This window comes from Mustela putorius, unplaced genomic scaffold (genome assembly GCF_011764305.1).
Source record: "Mustela putorius furo isolate JIRA1106 unplaced genomic scaffold, ASM1176430v1.1 tig00000179_pilon_pilon_pilon, whole genome shotgun sequence".
Classification (NCBI taxonomy): Eukaryota; Metazoa; Chordata; class Mammalia; order Carnivora; family Mustelidae; genus Mustela; species Mustela putorius.
The window spans coordinates 11726078-11745206 of record NW_025421305.1 but is presented as its reverse complement, the minus strand read 5'-3'; the positions used below and the strand labels follow the sequence as shown (position 1 = coordinate 11745206).

Here is a 19129-nt window from a genome sequence, read left to right as displayed (position 1 = left end):
AGGCTCACACAGAGTTCCCCAATGTCTTCCCCAAGTCTTTATATGAGTGCATCTTTAAAGACATGTCATGTTTCGTCTATTTTATGAAACTCACATGATTATCATCTCCTGAATCACCCTGTTTCCTTAAGTCACTTAAGTAACTGAAATATGTAATGGCTGGTCTCTTAGCCCACTCAAAGGCTGAACAATTTTTGGTAAGAAAAAAAGCAGCCATTTCATTAACACAACAGGCAACCTGCCTAATCTCACCATCAGAAATCTTTACAAACCTTTAAAGAAAATTAGGACCACAAAAAAAGATCTTGGCAAGCAGCTCAGTAACCAGATTTTGTACTTTGCAATTTCACTGGTTATTTGAAGATGGTAAGTGTTCAAAAACACACACTGTATGATCAACTTCATAGGCTAAACACAAAGACAGAAACACCTCCTGCCTGTGTTCCAAAGTTATTTTCAGTTATAAAAAATTTTCATTTTGTCATCCTTTTCCTTGCCCTGGGGAGGCATTTAAATGAAGAATTATTGGACAAGAAAACAGTCTTTGTTTCGTTCCTGAGAGACACACTCTAATCTAATTGAGAAAAGAGGGAAATTAAAAAGATGATGTGGCATTATAGAGGATCCAGCTCAAGCAGCCTTTTTTTTTTTTTTTAAGATCTATATATTTGTTTTAGAGAGTGAGAGAGAGCACATGCGCACGTGTGGTGGGGGAGTAGGGCAGAGAGAAAGGGAGAGAGAATCTTTAAGCAGACTCCAAGTTGGGCGGGGAGCCTGACATGGAGCGTGATCCCAAGACCCTGAGATCACCACCTAAGCTGAAACTAAGCACTGGATGCTTAACTAACTGCACCACCCAGGCGCCCCTCAAGCAGCTACTTCCAGCTGTGAGAACCCTGCTATTCAGAGAGGCTACCGCTAGCACCCAAACAGTGTGCTCCCCATTATGAGCTCTGGATAGCTATAATCTGCTAAAATTTAAGTTCCACAAGGGCAGAGAGTTTTGCCTGTTTTGTTCACTACTCTTTCACACGGTAGTGCTGAATGAACAAACTTACAATTCTGAAGTACACAAAGCTGAAATACATTCAATATAAAGTATAAAACAAGGGATGCCTTGCTGGCTCAGTTAATACAGCACATGACTCTCAATCTTGGGGCTGTGAGTTCGAGCCCCACAGGAGGTGTAGAGTTACTTAAAATTAAAAAAGCCTTCATGGTTTTAGAAAATTCCTCTCTGAAAGTCAAAAAATAAGAGTACCAAGAATTTGCAATCATTCTCTTCAAATATTAATTACAAAATGTTAACCATATACAACACTGGGGGAGGGAGGATCTAATGTGAAATCTCTAACAAAGTAGTAAGTTTATAAAAAGTTCTCTGTAAATCAAGAGAAAAGGATGATATTCTAGCAACTATACTTGCTTTATACTGTATAGTATTTTAGAAACTTCATTATGCAAAAAGTATAGCCTTTAAAAATAAGATAGTACAAATACATTACATGTGTTTAGAGAATCAAGATCTATAATGTTGACTAGTATAAAAAGAAGTATAAAAAGTTTCACTCCAGGTTATATTAAAAGAGTAGCTTAAAACAACCCAAATACACAGCCTGGTTCTGAAAATTCCCTTGCCAAAGAAACTTACTTGTTTGTTTGTTTTTTTTTTAAATTGAAGTATAATTGACATATACCATTTCATTAGTTTCAGGTATTCAACATAATGATTTGAAATATATATATTGCAAAATGATCACAATAAGTCTAGTTAACATGATGTCACCATATTTACTTCTTTTTTTTTTTTTTTTAAAGATTTTTATTTATTTATTTGACAGAGAGAGATCACAAGTAGGCAGAGAGGCAGGCAGAGAGAGAGAGAGGGGGAAGCAGGCTCCCTGCCGAGCAGAGAGCCCGATGCGGGGCTCGATCCCAGGACCCTGAGATCATGACCTGGGCCGAAGGCAGAGGCTTTAACCCACTGAGCCACCCAGGCGCCCCCATATTTACTTCTTGTAATGAGAATTTTTAAGATCTATTCACTTAACAACTTTCAAATATGCAAAACAGTAATATTAACTATAGTCACCATGCTGTACATTATAACCCCAGGACTTAATTATTATTATTATTTTTTAAAGATTTTATTTGTTTATTTGACAGACAGAGATCACAAGTAGGCAGAGAGGCAGGCAGAGAGAGGAGGAAGCAGGCTCCCTGCTGAGCAGAGCCTGATGTGTAGCTTGATCCCAGGCTCCTGAGATCATGACCTGAGCCGAAGGCAGAGGCTTTAACCCACTGAGCCACCCAGGTACCCCCAGGACTTAATTATTTTATAACTAGAAGTTTGTTCTTAATGTAAAAATTAAAGTTTTAAAGTAAAACAGCCTTTGAAGAAAACACTTTCAACATAGCCACAGTTTTCATGCAGTTAAGAAGCAATCTAATATACGTATTTCAATCCCCAAAAGGAAATAGCGGGTATTATCTTAAAGAACACCAACCCTAAAAAAAAAAAAAAAAAAAAAAAGAACACCAACCTTTTTAATCTCATGTAGTTTTCACTGGCGGCAGGTCGGCATTCAGCTCTTTGTACCACTATTCCTTCCAATGAAAGTTTGTCTTGAATGGAAAGAAAAATAAATTAACAAATGTATTCAGAGATAACCCTGACCATTTTTAAGATTTTACCTTAACATACTAACCACAGTAATGATGATTAGAATCAAACGTAATAATACAAATCAAAGAACAAAAGGAATACTTGTAAGTTTATAGTAACATCATTGGTCAGAATAGAGAAAGACCTTACTCTTGGTGAGTAAAAAACTTAGCTTGTCAGGTTTGTTTACTGGGCTGCTGCAGCTCCTTGCCAATACAACTTTTATATATTTAATTTTTTATAAAGAGGGTGACTTACTAGGGCATAAAATCAAATTTTAAAAAATTTGAAGGGAGTGGAGACTACAACAAATTTAGCAGAGAAGTAACTTCTGAAAACCCAGCTAGTCTAAACCACTAAAATTAAAGGTAATATGTATCTGTATGTGTGGGTGACCACACACACATGCAAATAAAATTCTAGAATACACCGTGACTAGAATAGCTAGCCTAGAAAATACTATAAACTGGGCAAGGCTAGTTGTCCAGGCTAAACACTGTCTAGGCTATACTGTGGACCACTTCTGTCTGCCAGTTGCTCTTCTATTTTCCAGCAGATTTACTAACTTGGGTATGTCCAAGTTAGAGCTTTAACTGCTATGGATATTTGTCCAAACAGGGGCAATTTTTCCTACCAATAGTAAGAATTCTTAAGGTGACGCTAACACAAAATTCAAGAGAAACCAAAAAGGTAAACAACAGTTAGCACTTACTATGGGACTACTATGGACTAAACACTGGTAAATTCACCTTACAGACCTTAATAGTACACATAAATTATCCCATGACGGCACCAGCTCTCCTACTGTCCGGAAATGTACAACTATGGTTAGGAAGCTATGGTTCAGTCTTGATTTCATGAGAATTCATCCAGGTTTTGAGAAGAGATTCAGGAAATCCTTTGGCTCATCAGCAATGCATTTATGATTCATCTCTTCAGGGCAAATGACTTCGTGCATTCCCCTAACATTAACTAAATGCCTACTATGTAAAGGGCACCATCTAAGCATTTGGAATCAAAGATGAGTAAGACATAGTACTCTTTCCAAGAAGCACAGAGTTTCCTGGGGTGGGGGAGGAGGGCAGATAAATGGACCAAAATGTAGAGCGCAGCTTGTACCACGCCAACATGATTTACATTAGAAAATCTTCCTTATGGTGACTTTTCTTGATTTTGTCTCCAAACTCCAGGAGACTCCTTACCGTAGCCCCTAACTGTGAATGCACAGGCAATCCAATAGTTGAGGAATTCCTCAGTGCAACATATGCAACTAATCTCAAGTACACGCTATCAGATGTCTGGAAAAAGCAATGACGAGAAGCATGCCTACCTTATATCAAAATGTTAGGAAGGAAACAAAACCATAATTATTTTATATTAAATTTAAATGTCTAAAAATAATTTCCCCTTGTTAATCAGTTTAGTAAGATTGAGATTAAAATCTGAATTTCCCAAATCTTATATTTGAGTTTGCATTTCCACTGAAGTTGAAAATTCTACCTAGAAAAATTACTGGTATAACAATAGCAAGATCTGGGGAATTTCTATGTATAAGATATGTTAAATGCCTGAGAAAGTCCTCTATTAAAACAAAAATCAATCCTTTTAAAAAAACTAAACAACTTAGAATACTATACCATCCCTGAAAACAATTTACTTATATATGTAGGTGTTTCACTGAATACTAAAAGAGCTATCTATTAATACCATCTGTGAATGTTTCCCCACTTATTTAAAGTAATATCTACTTCAGGTAGATAGGCTGAATTCAATTTTTAGTTAAAGGATCTGCTGTCAATGTTCTCCATACAATACCTGAGAGAGTAAGAAGTTTTCAAAGCACCTGCCCATCTCAACTTGGAAACTACTCTCATCACTATTCTCCAATCAAGGTCACTCTCACAAAGCAATAAAATTCACTTCCCCAAACCATAATTTCCTGTCCATCACATCCCCTTTTCAAATCTAAAATAGCTTTCCAATGCTTCTCAAGTGAAAGAGAAGTCTTAATCATCTGCAATGGATTTTCCCACTGACTGGTTGCTCTTAAATAACCCCACATCTCTGTTAGCTTGTTCCCTTTCTCCTTTTTTTTTTTTTAAAGATTTTATTTATGTATTTGACAGAGACTGCAAGTAGGCAGAGAGGCACGCAGAGAAGGGGTGGTGGGAGCAGGCTCCCCGCTGAGCAGAGAGCCTGATGCAGGGCTCAATCCCAGGACCCTGAGATCATGACCTGAGCCAAAGGCAGAGGCTTTAACCCACTGAGCAACCCAAGTGCCCCCCCCTTTTAAGTAAATTTTAAAAGCCAATTTACTTATGATAAAACCTCCTAAGCAAGATTTAAAGCCTTCACAATTTTTAAAAGCCTTATAGGAAAATGTTTCCATATTCTTTCCACTAACCATGCTTCTTTTCCTCTTCAAAACATTGCTTAAGATTTCGAGGGAAAGATATTAAATACATTATATTTTAAAGGCATCCTGGGGCGCCTGGGCGGCTCAGTGGGTTAAAGCCTCTGCCTTCGGATCAGATCATGATCCCAGGGTCCTGGGATTAAGCCCTGCATCAGGCGCCCTGAGCCTGCTTCCCCCCCACCCACCCCGCCCTCCCACCTGGCTCTCTGCCTACTTGTGATCTCTGTCAAATAAATAAAATCTTTAAAAAAAATAAAAAAATAAAGGCATCTGAAAGCACCCATTTGGACACCACTGCAGTTTATTACAGACCATGTTCATTAATACAGGGACCCTCACTTAAAACCACTTTGTTAGGCCAGTTTAAAAGACCATGAATACTTGAAACACATCAGGAATAACAAAGACATAAAGCATGGCTCCTGTCCTCAAGGAGTAGAGTCTAGTGCAGCCATTCAAATGACTTCTGTGACACAGATTCTTAAAAAGTATTGAGGGCCCCCAAAGAGCTTTTATGTGGGTTGTACCTTTTGCTATTTATCATATTAGAAACTAAAACTAAGAAATGTTGAGAAAATCGGAACTGAAAAAGGCAGAAGCCTTGGTATTATTATGAATAGTTTTGACTTATAGGCTCCTTGAAAAGGTCTCAGGAATCCCTCTACCCAAAAGTTTCCAGATCACATTTTTGAGAGCTGCTGGTCTAGTAGGAGGTATATAAATCATTTTAATACACCAGAATCACTTTTAATAGACCTCCACTTACCCCACTTCTAGATTATCAATGTTCTCAAGTCCCCTCTTTTAAATACAGAGACAGATGCCCATAGCTTGCCCATAGTGGGTAGTTAGGTTCATCTCTAGTACTCCCACACACTTCTGCTCTAACTATATTAGAACTTGTTTATGCTAGTTTTACTGTTAGTTATTATGCAATTTGGTTATATATTATATAATCCCATTAATTATAAATATGGGGGAAGGAGATGTTTCTATGAAAACCAGGTTTAGTGCTTTGGTAAGACTTAATATAAAAAGTAAGTTGCTTAAAAAAAAAAAAACTACTGTCAAAACACTGGAGAGATAACAGGAGATTAGAAGAGAAACATAAAAGTCTAGAAGGATTCTGCATTCATGTTTCAGTGTCTAAATTTCTGCTCCTTTCTAAGAAGCCAAAATTGTAAATCTAGATTATGGGTTGAATTTTCCCAAGAAAGAGAAAACAGATGTTCAATCAGCGTATTATACTGAAATCAAAGGCCTTATCCTACATGTACATTGGTGGCTATATGTACATTTGAACTCTTAAGGTAAAATGTTTAAGGCAGTAAGAATTCATATTAATATCATTTTATGATTCTCTACTTTTGAATTTACCTGACAGACTACTGGTCCTTCCCTATGGGCTGTGGGACTCCACTGCACTGCACAAAGAAGAAATTTTTAAGGGTTATACGATAGACACACAGGTGAAACAGAAGGACACTGAAGGTGGTGGGAATAGAGTGAACAATGACTTTTGTCCCCTCCCTCTTTCTCTCTGTATGTTTGTGCCTCCTTCTGAATTTCAAACTAAGAGACCCACAGCAGAACTGGATTCTGGGAAATAGTCCAGAATCATTTCTAAATTTTCTCTCCCCCCATGCCCACCTTTTTTGCTAGATCCATTTACTTACTGGTTTCTGTTACTTGCAACCAAAAGAATCTTAACGAGTACGAACACATACCGTTGGTAATAGTATTTTATTGATCTACCCTACCCTACCACCTACTTTCAGAAAAAAATTGAGAGAAAATTTTAAAGGTTAAGTATACGAAACACATGCTATAAAAAAAGAACTTAAGAGTTTCTAGTTCTGATTCTGTCACTAAACAGTGAGGTAGGTCCCTTTGGTGAGGCTACTTCCCACCTCTCAGCTTCAGCATCTATGTAAAGAAGTTACTGTGGGATCTCATATCTAGTTCCAAATCTCTTTCACTTAAAAAACTGGACTTCTCAAAACAAAAAACAAAAAACAAAACAAAAAACCCACCAAAACCTAAAACAAAACAAACAAAAACTGGCCTTCTCTTCCAACTGGAGATGTTTTATCATTTCATTAGTGTTTACTTTGGTTGGACTTAGATTTTCTAAAAGACTTAGATGTAATTAAACTTTCTTTGAGGAGAAATTAGAAACTTTCTGGGAACAGCAATAACAACAAAATGCTGAGGAACTTCTGCTCTAAGCTAGATCTTCCTGCTCTTTATCTCAACTGAGATAGACTATGTTGAAGAAAGAGAAAAATAATGGATAGGCTCTTTTTACAAGTTAAGGGCATGCCTGGCTGAAACAAGTTACAGTAATAAACAAGCTTGAAAGATGTTTATTAGCATTGGCATGTAATTAATGACAGGCAGATATGTTAGGAAGATGTTAGGCATCAGGAAGTTATAGGCATTCATTTCCACAAAGCCACTCTGGATCCAGTTCAATGTGGAGGCCTTTAAGAACACGTCCAACTCCAGTTAAAACACAGATAAGTAGGCTAGGAACGAGACTTGGGACTGTTCTTACAACTTTTGAAGCTACTCTCCTGGTTCTATTTAGATCACATCTGTGTCTATCATCTGGAAAAGGACTGAAGAAAAACTATTTCCACAGAGCAGGTGAATTTAAAAGGTAAACCATTTTAAATATTCCTATTAGTTTCCAATCTCTTCACTTAAAATCTTTTCATGGAAGTTTTTTGCCTGTGGTTCACAGGGTAAGTAAGGCCTATCAATATAAACTACTTGGCATAATAACAAGCCAATGAGGCAAACCTGCAATCTATTTAATTAAGGTGATCCTTATTCTATTCAAATTTGTGAACTGGTGTTCTGATCTATGTTTAACCTTCAAAAATTTTAGGAATAAATGTACATGTTCAGATTTCGGTAAACCTACAGAGTTAGGACTTGATTATTTACCCCAAAAGTAACAAATGAGCAATCGTATAAATATTCCCCAAAGTTATTTATGTAATGTTTTCATATAATATTCAAATTATAAATATGCCTAATACACTGGAAATTCCCAATTCTAATCATATACTGAAACCATATTTTGAGGACTAGACCTAAGCTTTAGAAAACAGTTCAACCTCCGCACTCATAGTACTACTCTTCAACAGTTCCTCTATGGACTAAAGAAGGCTGTAGGTACATTCTTATACAAGGGACATCGTAATGCTGATCAAAAGTATCTGTGAATGATAAGAGTACTTGCCCAGGAGTAGGAGGAAAAAAAAACAAAACCCAAAGAACTGGTTAGTTTAAGTACAAAATCAAAGAAAGACACCTTAAGGGCACCCGGGAGGCTCAGTCTGTTAAGCCTATCCCATTCTTTTTTTTTTTTTTTTTTTAAAGATTTTATTTATTTATTTGACAGAGAGAGATCACAAGTAGGCAGAGAGGCAGTCAGAGAGAGAGAGAGAGGAGAAAGCAGGCTCCCTGCTGAGCAGAGAGCCCAATGCGGGACTCGATCCCAGGACCCTGAGATCATGACCCGAGCTGAAGGCAGTGGCCCAACCCACTGAGCCACCCAGGCGCCCCAAGCCTATCCCATTCTTGACTTGGGCTCGGGTTATGATCTCAGGGTCATGAGATCGAGTCGCCTCAGATTCTGTGCTCAGGGGGAAGTCTGCCTGAGATACCCTCTCACCCCGACCCTTCCCTGCACCCCCACTCATGCTCTCCTTCTCTCTCCCAAATAATACATACGTAAAACTTGGAAAAAAGGATGGAAGCCTTAAAGACAAAAGAATCCGGACTGTTCTATCAGTCTACAGAAGCCATAACAGACTTTGGATCAAGGAAATAACTCAGTGAATGAGCTTCTTAAGAACAAACATTTTTGTTTTAATGTTCACAAAGCAAGTCCACAAGTTATTTATTGCTCCTCCTATAACTCAGATCACAGTCTCCTTTATGATTGTTACCATCACATATCTAATTAGCCAATATAAAAACCTCTTGAATACAGATGTGGGCATGACATTTTGATGTATAAACAGACATAATCCCTAATCTCAAAGTTGCTTTCAAGAATAAGAAGCTGGATAAAACCCAGAAATAAAATACAGCTTTATAAAAAACATGAAGTAATGCTGTGCTGTAATAATGAAAAAGGTCAGGAAAATCCTAATACCATAATATTTTATTTTAGTTAGACTGTCAACAAAGGGTGCAGTCCAGCTTTGGCTGCTGCACTTGAAATTAGGGATAATTTAAAAACAACAGCAAAAGTGATTGAAGGGATGAGAAAAACAAATCCTTCCAGGAAAGATTAAGTCTCCAAGAGAACGGACTTTCACTATAATGCTCTATTAATATTAAATAGTACCAAACACTGTGCTGGTTAAGATGAGTGATACCGGGCGCCTGGGTGGTTCAGTGGGTTAAGCCGCTGCCTTCGGCTCAGGTCATGATCTCAGGGTCCTGGGATTGAGTCGCGCATCGGGCTCTCTGCTCAGCAGGGAGCCTGCTTCCTCCTCTCTCTCTCTCTCTCTCTCTCTCTCTCTGCCTGCCTCTCTGCCTACTTGTGATCTCTCTCTGTCAAATAAATAAATAAAATCTTTAAAAAAAAAAAAGATGAGTGATACCAAGAAAGAAAAAGAGACCCTTACACTTAGAAAGACTGCAATATATAGTTGATGAATTATATGAATGAAATACTTTATAGACAATCCAATGGCACATATTTTTAAGTCAACTAACAGGATTCAAGTTTCATTACTTTCAGCTTCAGTAACTCCTGTTCTATTCACTATGTTTAATTGGTAATGCAGTGATGCCATACACTAGTTTAGTTCTTTATGAATTTCAAGATACTTTAATTGATAAGTATCCTCACAACTAAAGGGTAGAAATTACGTCCCCATCATTAAGAACTCTGATATAAGTTTCCTTTCCTGAACTCATTGATTTCCTTAATATGGTGGTTCTTCAACTCTGCTTGATCATCAGAATCACCTGGGGAGCTTTTTAGAAACTACTGGGCCCGAAGTCAGAGATTCTATTCTAACTGACTTGTGAGGAGGGCAAGAGCTGGTGGTATTTTTATGCCAGTAGATAATTCTAATATGCAGTAGCCAGAGTTTAAAACTGCTGCCTTAATATTGTTCCTCACCTCCAGGCCCCCTTTCTTCCTCTCCCTGTATCTCTATTAATTTTATTTTCTGGTGGGATGAAAGTAATAGAGCTCACAGAACTGCTCAAAGATTTATCAACACTAAGAAAGCACCAACTATAATATACATTATTTTATATGCACTAAAACAAACCACTGCCATGATTTTAAGATGTAAGATTTTAGAAATGTTAGATTTGCAGGCACCTGGGGTGGCTCAGCTGGTTAAGCAACTGCCTTCAGCTCAGGCCATGATCCTGGAGTCCTGGGATCAAGTCCTGCATCAGGCTCCCTGCTTCTTGGGGACCCTGCGTTTCCCTCTGACCTTCTCCTCACTCATGCTGTCTCTCACTGTCTCTCTCTCAAACAAATAAATAGAATCTTTAAAAAAAGAAGAAGAAGAAGAAGAAGTGGTGTTAGATGTGGAACATGGAAGAGTTCTCCATCCCTAATTTCCAATCTCTGTACTCTCTAAGAAACTGCATTTGCTCAAATGAACTATCATATCCTGTCCTGCTGTTCAGGCCCCACCACGCCATCTCATCAATAGAGACACAAGAAGATCTAAAGAAAAGAGGTTAACAGAAGGAATGCTGAGTTAGGTAGGGGATAGCATTTAGGAACAGAAGCTAAATTTTTAGGTCATGGATTTCATTCTTTTCTTCTTCTTCCTCTTTTTCTTCTTTTTTAAACAGATTTGTTTATTTATTTGAGAGAGAAAGTGTACACAAGTCAGAGGAAAGGGTAGAAAGAGAGAGGGACAGAATCTTCAGCAGACTTCCCACTGAACAGGAAGCCCAACATGGAGCTCTATCTCACAACTCTTTGAAATCATGACATGAGTCAAAATCAAGTTGAATGCTTAGCCCACTGACCCACCCAGCTACCCCTGGTCATTAATTTCATAAAATATTACCTTTTCAAAGTCATGTCGCTCACTTTGAGACTGTAGACAGTGGTTATGAACATTTTACAAGTATCTTCTTCCCAAAGAGAAGGCAAAATTCCACTTGGCTAAAGAGCACTATAAAAATGAGTTCTATACAAAAACATAATTTCAGTGTTCATTTGATGGCCATTAAAGTGCTTTGTTCATCTGGTTACAATAGAATTTTCCAGTGAATAATAACGCATACGCTACACTTCAAAAAAAAGAAAATTCATTTAAAAAACCTAAATGCCTTCTGCTTACACAATTATAAAACACTGCTTTCCTTGAAACACTCATCTTCCCAACTATATTTAAAATAGGAATTAATATGATTTGTAAGTTGTTTTCAAAGTCATCTCTGTAATTAATGAAAGGCAAAGAAATGTGGGATGGAATTTTGCTTGAAGTTCTCATTTAATCTGTCTTTTTAATTTGTGCTCCTTTTAGTCCATAGTGCTTTATTCTTTTCTGTACTCCTCATATGAGGCTTAAAGGTTTGCAAAGATTCCTGGGCTTCTCTGAAGACTCAGCTCAACACCACAAAACATTCTCAAAGATCTGACTAGAATCACCCATCCACATCACGTTCCTATCAGAAGTTATATCCAATGAGTCCTAGAAGGATTCATGCATTCCACACAGCTGGTTAGACCCTGTGGCCAATCAGCTCATAAGGCAGGTGAGGCAGCACTAGTGTTAGTACAATTCCAGTACCAGGCAATACCTAATGCAGATGATTTTGTATTTCAAAACTGAACTAAACTTTCGGCATTCAAATGGAATTAGATTAACATGGAAAAATCTTTGATTCTTAAAATGTTAATATATTACACTGTAATTTATTGTTATTTATATTTTCAACGAATTTTTATTTTTTCACACAGAGGCTAACGTAAAACAGCCAGAGCTGAGTATTGAAACGAATGTTTCTCATATTAAATGCTATTAACAAGAGGCTATAAAAAAGAGGTGAGCCACACATTCAAAAAGAGACACTCAGCTTGTGAAAGCCACAGTTCAAAGCAAAGAGGAATCACAGGACATAAAAGTAAGATGGCCAAGGGTTAGCCAAATTTGGGAACATGAACAGATAAAGCTATCATCATGGAGTCAGGCAGGAGGGCATCGAATTCAAGTTAGAAAGAAAGACTCAGATCAATAAGCTTGAAAAAATGTGGCAAACAAAGTCCAGGGAAGAAACAGAGTGCCAGATTTAAGTAAACATTGACAGCATCCGCACTAGCTGCAGTTGCTTTTACTTTCTTTCTACGGTAATAAGAACTAATCTTTTTGAAAGGCAGGCAGAACACATGGAGGTGAAATCAACCAAAAAGATCTAGTATAGATGGAGACAAAAGCACAATGTTCTTATTTTATTTATTTAATTTTTTGGAAGATTTTTTTATTTGACAGAGAGAGACAGTGAGAGAGGGAATACAAGCAGGGGGAGAGGGAGAAGCAGGCTTCCCGCTGAGCAGGGAACCCAACTGAGCCACCTAGGTGCCCCTTATTTTATTTTTTTAAAAGATTTTATTTAGAAAGACTGAGAGAGAGAAGGGTGGGTGGAGAACATGAGTGGGGGGGGGCAGGAGGCAGAGGGAGAGGGAGAAGCAGACTCCCTGCTGAGCAGGGAGCAGACATGGGGCTCCATCCCAGCACCCTGGGATTATAACCTGAGCCAAAGGCAGATGTTTAACCGACTGAGCCACCCAGGTGCGCACAATGTTCTTATTTTATTTTTTAAAAGATTTTATTCGTTTATTTGAGAGAGCGTGAGCGAGAGAGCACAAACAGGGGATGTGGGAGAGAGAGAAGCAGACTTCCGGTTGAGCAGGGAGCCCAACATGGGGCTCCATCCCAGGACTCTGAGATCATGACCTGAGCTGAAGGCAGCTGTTTAACCATAATGTTCTTATTTTAAAGGCAGCTCCTAAGACCAACCCTTTTCCTTGAAAAGGAGTGTCTGAATTTCATAGAAGAGTGATATGTTGAGCTTGGAAGCAATGATCAGGTCTTATATCTTCCAACTAAGAGAGATACCTTCTTGGTGATGTTCTACTTCCTTCCATGGCATATAAATGGAGCAAGCATGTATTATGATGACATCCTGTGTCAACCATGGCAATGACAATGACCTCTTCCATCAGGAGGTGGTAGATAAGATGGAAACTCCTCCCACTGGCCTGGAATAAGTTCTGCCTAATGTAGATTAGCGTCATCATATTAGTGGAAGGCTTTGCTAGAATTTGATTAGGCACTGGGCCTAATTAACAGATAAACATATACCAAGAATGTAACAATGGTATTGTTTATATCCTCAGAGCTGGCTAAAGGGCTCTTTTATATGTGTGATTCCAGATGCTTAAGATAGAGGTGCTTTAACTCTAACAAAGGTCTAGGGTACTGAGTAGAAAACAGGGCCTCCCTAACTTTAAAACACACACACACACACACACACACACACACACACACACACAATCTTCTGCCTGCAAAGGAGACAAAATCCTCAAGTCTAGTGGTCAAGTGGATCTAAGTGAGCTAATCTTTGACGTGTGGGTTAAGCCTTTTGCTGAAACTGCTGAACTGATTAACTGCAGTTTCTATCTACAGCAACATGGAGACACATAATCACACCACGTTTTCCTTGGCATAGGTACTGAAGCACGATTTTTATAGTCGTAGGGCCATGGGGACCTGACTGACAATATCCAGGACGAGCTTTTCCCACCTTCCACCCACCCAAGCAGGCAAATACAATTTTAGAACAGAACAGGAAAAAGAAAACAACCTGGCTTTCCCATAAGGGGCAGGTGTACCCCAAAAGGCAGTAGTCAGTGATCAACAAGCCCCTGTAACTTCTGTAAGATACGATCATGTTACTTTAAAGGGGATAATGTGGAGTAATGGGGGTAAAGTGAGGACTACCGGGAGCCACTTTCTTTAAGACTGTAAGTTGGGGGCAACAGGACACACACAAAAAAGTGCTATGGACTCCTAACAACTAACTTCTAGTCAGGTACTAAGACAAAGCCTCCATTACACTCTTGTTGCCTGGCCATGGGGGTGGCAAACAACTCATACATGTCAGGTGTGCAGAAGCCAAGAATACCAGAGTGAAGTCTAGAGTGGGAGAAAAAAAACCGATCAAGGGTCAGGGGCACACGCTGGTGTGGTTCAGAGTCTTCAAGGCAAGTCAGCAGAAACCCGGAACACACATCAAGAGTCTTCAAAATCAGGCAGCAGGAACCAAAAGTGAGTTAGCAAGTGTAAGGCAGCCCTGGAGTGACTGACTGTAGAGGCAGCAGTCCAGCCTGCAGTAGCCCTGCCTCACCATCCCATCCTGGGAAAGCCTATCTTCTGGCAGCACTAGCTTTATTTTCCCACGACGACTTCTACAAATGGGCCAAACAGGATGTAAGGAAGGAGGCCTGTATCACATGGTATTCTACTACATCATTTGATTTAAACACACAAAACCTGGGTTCCATCACTACACTACAGTTATGTTCTATTGATTCTGATATTCATAAAATTCATTTAAAGAGGACTAGACCTATCAATGAAATGATTATGCCTTATAACATGGGACTATAAACATATGAACTCCACACATTTCCAAGTTTTATTGAAAAAATATATTCAGTACTTCTTAAAAAACCAAATCCATAGAAAAAGATTTGATTCCGAAACAACAGTCAGTACACATATGAAATGGTTAGAATACAGGATGCCTGCGTGGCTCAGTCAGTTAAATGTCTGCCTTTGACTCAGGTCATGATCCCGAAGTCCTGGGATCAAGTCCCACGTCCGGCTCCTTGCTCAGTGGGGAACTTGCTTCTCCCTCTGCCCTGTTCCCCCTGCTTGTGCTCTCTCTCTCTGTCTGACAAATAAATAAAATCTTTAAAAAAGAAACAATATAAGAGTAGACTCTTCTTAAAAGATGCAGGACTGAGAGGAAGGTTTAGTTCAAGTGCTGGCTAACCATTAGCCAACTGTAATGTGCTAGATAAAACACTAAATTTTTATTTGGTGTTTGCTCTCTAGAATGTAATTTTATTTTTGGTAAAATGAGGAGGTTGAATTTTATGGTTTCTAAGTAAAAACTCAGCTCTAAAAATGTTTATGCATTAGATTTCTAGTTTAATTTCAATGGACTTTTGACAATTTCAAAGATCAATATGTTACCTGCTATAATTAAGGATATAATTTTTTATATCTGAAGAAAATCTAACATTATTTAGAGAAAATACAAGGTAAGCATTTTTAGAAGATTCTACTCCAGGATTTCCACCAACATACAGTTGAATAATTTAAAAAACCTTTAATGTAACAGAAGTCAATTTAATATTAAATCTAATTTAATTCTGAGAATAATGCAGTTCCTCAGAATAAATTAGCAGATAGACCAGTCAAATAATAGGGTACAGGGGAAAATGTTCACATTTCTTACCACTGGGCCTTTAAACTCTAGAAATGAAAGCTCAGATCTCTAAAATGCTTTCCAAGGCAAGTTAGAAGGGAAGGGAAAAAAAGAAACAGGGAAAAACATCAGACTGAAAGCTGTGCCATTCCCAAGTTTAAAAAAAAAAAAAAAAGCTGTCTCTAGCCCTTTCTCTTGCCTTTGGTGAACACTGGGGGGAGAAAAACCAGCAACAATTAAAAAAAAAAAACCAAACCCCTCAGTGAAATTTACCATGACACTATTTTATAGCAGGTATTCTGAATCTTTTATCTTCTGAAACACACACACATGTGTGTGTGAATGCGTGCACACACACATGCACGTGCACATACTCACATACACAGAGTATTTTCTATAGCAGCCCAAGTCTTTGTTCAGCACTGGAGAAGCTTTAGGGCAAAAGAAGCTTATGAATTTTCCACAGGAAATCTTAACCAAAAAGAAATGTAAATGATTACTGCAAAGCCTGTATATTTGATGTTTTTCCTTGAAAGAAAGAAAAGGGAAAAAAGAAAGGAAGAAAGAAAGAACCTTTTGTTAAACGGCTTTAAGAAAATTTCTTCTTAGTAAAAATCCCCAAATCAGAATCACATGCAAATCCAATTAAATTCATGTGCAGTATCACAAATAACAGGTTTAATATTCTCATTTGGGTCTCTAAAATTACTACACACTGTGAAATGTGTGACTTTTTCTAGGAAAAAAGATTTTATACATCTACTCCCTTTCTCTTTAGGTTTCCTATTTATGATTTACTTTGAAAGATGATATTAATTCAGTAACACATTATTCTCCAGAAGTTAATAATATTATTCAATATTAAGCTTGCCTGACTGAGCCATAACTTAAAAGACACTTAGAAATGGAAACATACTCAAACTTAGCTGGAAAATTAAACATTTTGTAATTGCTTAACTGCTAAGAGGACATTCAATTTATCTAGAGTAACTTTTATTATTCCAAAGAATATACATGAAAATCCTTAAACAACAAATTCCTTCCCCGACACAGTTAAATGCAAATTATCTTTTTTTTTCCCTGTCTTACTCCAGAAAGCTCCCGCACACATAGCTGATACGCCACCTACTGCAAAACCGAGCTGACAGCACAGGCGATGCTGCCAGCATTTCCATTCCATCACCAGGCTGGGGCTGAATAAAGGCGTGCTTGTGTGGTAGTGTTTCTTTTTTAAAAATCTCAGAGCCAAGAAGACCAGGCTGAAATAGAATTTTCAAAAATGGAGCGTAAAATAAACAGAAGAGAAAAAGAAAAGGAGTATGAAGGCAAACACAACAGCCTGGAAGATGCTGACCAAGGACAGAACTGCAAGTCCACACTGATGACCCTCAACGTTGGTGGATATTTATACATTACTCAAAAACAAACACTGACCAAGTACCCAGACACTTTCCTTGAAGGTATAGTAAATGGAAAAATACTCTGCCCGTTTGATGCTGATGGTCACTATTTCATAGACAGGGATGGACTCCTCTTCAGACATGTCCTAAACTTCCTACGAAATGGAGAACTTCTACTGCCCGAAGGGTTTCGAGAAAATCAACTTCTTGCACAAGAAGCAGAATTCTTTCAGCTCAAGGGACTGGCGGAGGAAGTGAAATCCAGGTGGGAAAAAGAACAGCTAACACCCAGAGAGACTACTTTCTTGGAAATAACAGATAACCATGATCGCTCACAAGGACTGAGAATTTTCTGTAATGCTCCTGATTTCATATCAAAAATCAAATCTCGCATTGTTCTGGTGTCCAAAAGCAGGCTGGATGGATTTCCAGAGGAGTTTTCAATATCATCAAATATTATTCAATTCAAATACTTCATAAAGTCTGAAAATGGCACTCGACTTGTACTAAAGGAAGACAACACCTTTGTCTGTACCCTGGAAACTCTCAAGTTTGAGGCTATAATGATGGCCTTAAAGTGTGGCTTTAGACTGCTGACCAGCCTGGATTGTTCCAAAGGGTCAATTGTTCACAGCGATGCACTTCATTTTATCAAGTAATTACCTGTGTCATGAACAAAGGCAACAAGCATGCAGCCAGCAAGCTTCGGAAAACCACAGCATCAAAGGCATCCCAAATAACGTGTGCCGGGCCAGCTCCGTACTCAGAGCCCTGCTGCTAATCAATTACTGTGAGCTAACGGTATGTAAATTCTATCGCTAAAGATGCCCTTCTCAAGGGTGTTCCTGCTGATCAGACTCTTATACTTAAAATGAAAACAGTGATGTTCTATATATTGTAAATAAAGACTGAATGCTTTTGCTATTTGTTTACTTCTGAAGCTTTCAATGAGAATGTCTTGGGTACTTGCACAATGAACAAGCATGTACATTATCTATCATTTAAGTAAATGATAATAAAAATATGTTAAGGGGCTGCAAGATTTAAAATCCTTTCTGCAAAACTACAAAGAAACTGAACTGGTAAAAATTAACTACTGAGAGCAAAGGAGATGTGCAGATGTACTAAGACAGAGCTATAGTGAAACCAAATGTAACTGTAAGAAGGTATTAAAGTTACTGATATAATTTTAACGGCAGGCACCAAAAGCTTATTTGTAGTTCCTGTATTTCATGCTATAATTACAGCTGAATTGACATATTGCTGAACATTCCTAGAAAACTGTGTGATGCCAATAAAAATATAAAAGCACTATTAGCTTCTTTGCTTGTATTAATAATTATAATAAAAAGCTAAATGTGTCTCTTTCAAAACAGAGAGTACCACTTGATGATTTCACACAGTATTATGCATTGATGTAGTCAACTGACAGGCTGCAATAACCCTGGCTGGTCTTGCAAGTGACAAAAATCAGCAAATTCATTTCTTTGTAGGCTGAGCTCCAACAGAACATGGATAACTTAGCCTTAACAGTTTATGTGGTATCAAAATAATAAAGGAGTTCATTTTCAGAACATCCTTTGAATCTATTCATTTTTAAAGCTCAAAAATATTAAATGAGCATCATTAAACATTATTCTTACGAAAGAACTTTATTCTTTCCAATACATATTTTGATGCTAACTCTCAAATTCACCGAGTTAATTTCTTTAATCATATGCTAAATGGGAAGTTATGTTTTTAATTAAGTTTTATATATGGCTTCTCAATGAAATAATGCAACTTAGCTCTAAATGTGAATGCATTTTCCCTCCAAAAGAGCAGCTAAATAATTTCTATGCCTCTTATTTTCTTTAGCTTCTAAGAATAAATTATATCTTAAATTTGCTCCTTTAAAATTTAACCATTAAAACAGGTAACTAAATCTTAATTTTAATAAATTTCCACAAAAGATTGCTGAAAATTATGAGTTATATAAATTAGCATATATGCCAAAAGTTTGCATACACATTAAAAACTTAGAGTAAATTAGCAGCAAAGCTAATATTCGTCCTCAGAACTCTGACTTCCACTTAATAAATCAAAGGTAATGGAAAAGTTGGCCACACATACTAAAGGAAATATTTTAAAATTATACCAAAAAGT

General features: G+C 37.8%; 2 protein-coding genes across 2 annotated transcripts in view; one reads left to right on the top strand and one right to left on the bottom strand.

The window, feature by feature from the left end:
• GTF2F2 (general transcription factor IIF subunit 2) overlaps positions 1-19129 on the bottom strand; it is a 154528-nt gene that overhangs the window by 64906 nt on the left and 70493 nt on the right. Inside the window, exon 5 of the mRNA XM_004759235.3 lies at positions 2544-2625. Coding sequence (XP_004759292.1) covers positions 2544-2625 — 82 coding nt within the window. The remainder of the gene's footprint in view (positions 1-2543; positions 2626-19129) is intronic.
• On the top strand, positions 7560-18296 carry KCTD4 (potassium channel tetramerization domain containing 4). Its single transcript, XM_013059813.2, has 2 exons — positions 7560-7743; positions 16679-18296. The coding sequence occupies exon 2, from the start codon at positions 16864-16866 to the stop codon at positions 17641-17643; it is 780 nt and encodes a 259-aa protein (XP_012915267.1). The 5' UTR covers positions 7560-7743; positions 16679-16863; the 3' UTR covers positions 17644-18296.

Bases quoted from the DNA above. Each gene is read 5' to 3' on its own strand.
- KCTD4 (XM_013059813.2), top strand. From the start codon at position 16,864: ATGGAGCGTAAAATAAACAGAAGAGAAAAAGAAAAGGAGTATGAAGGC.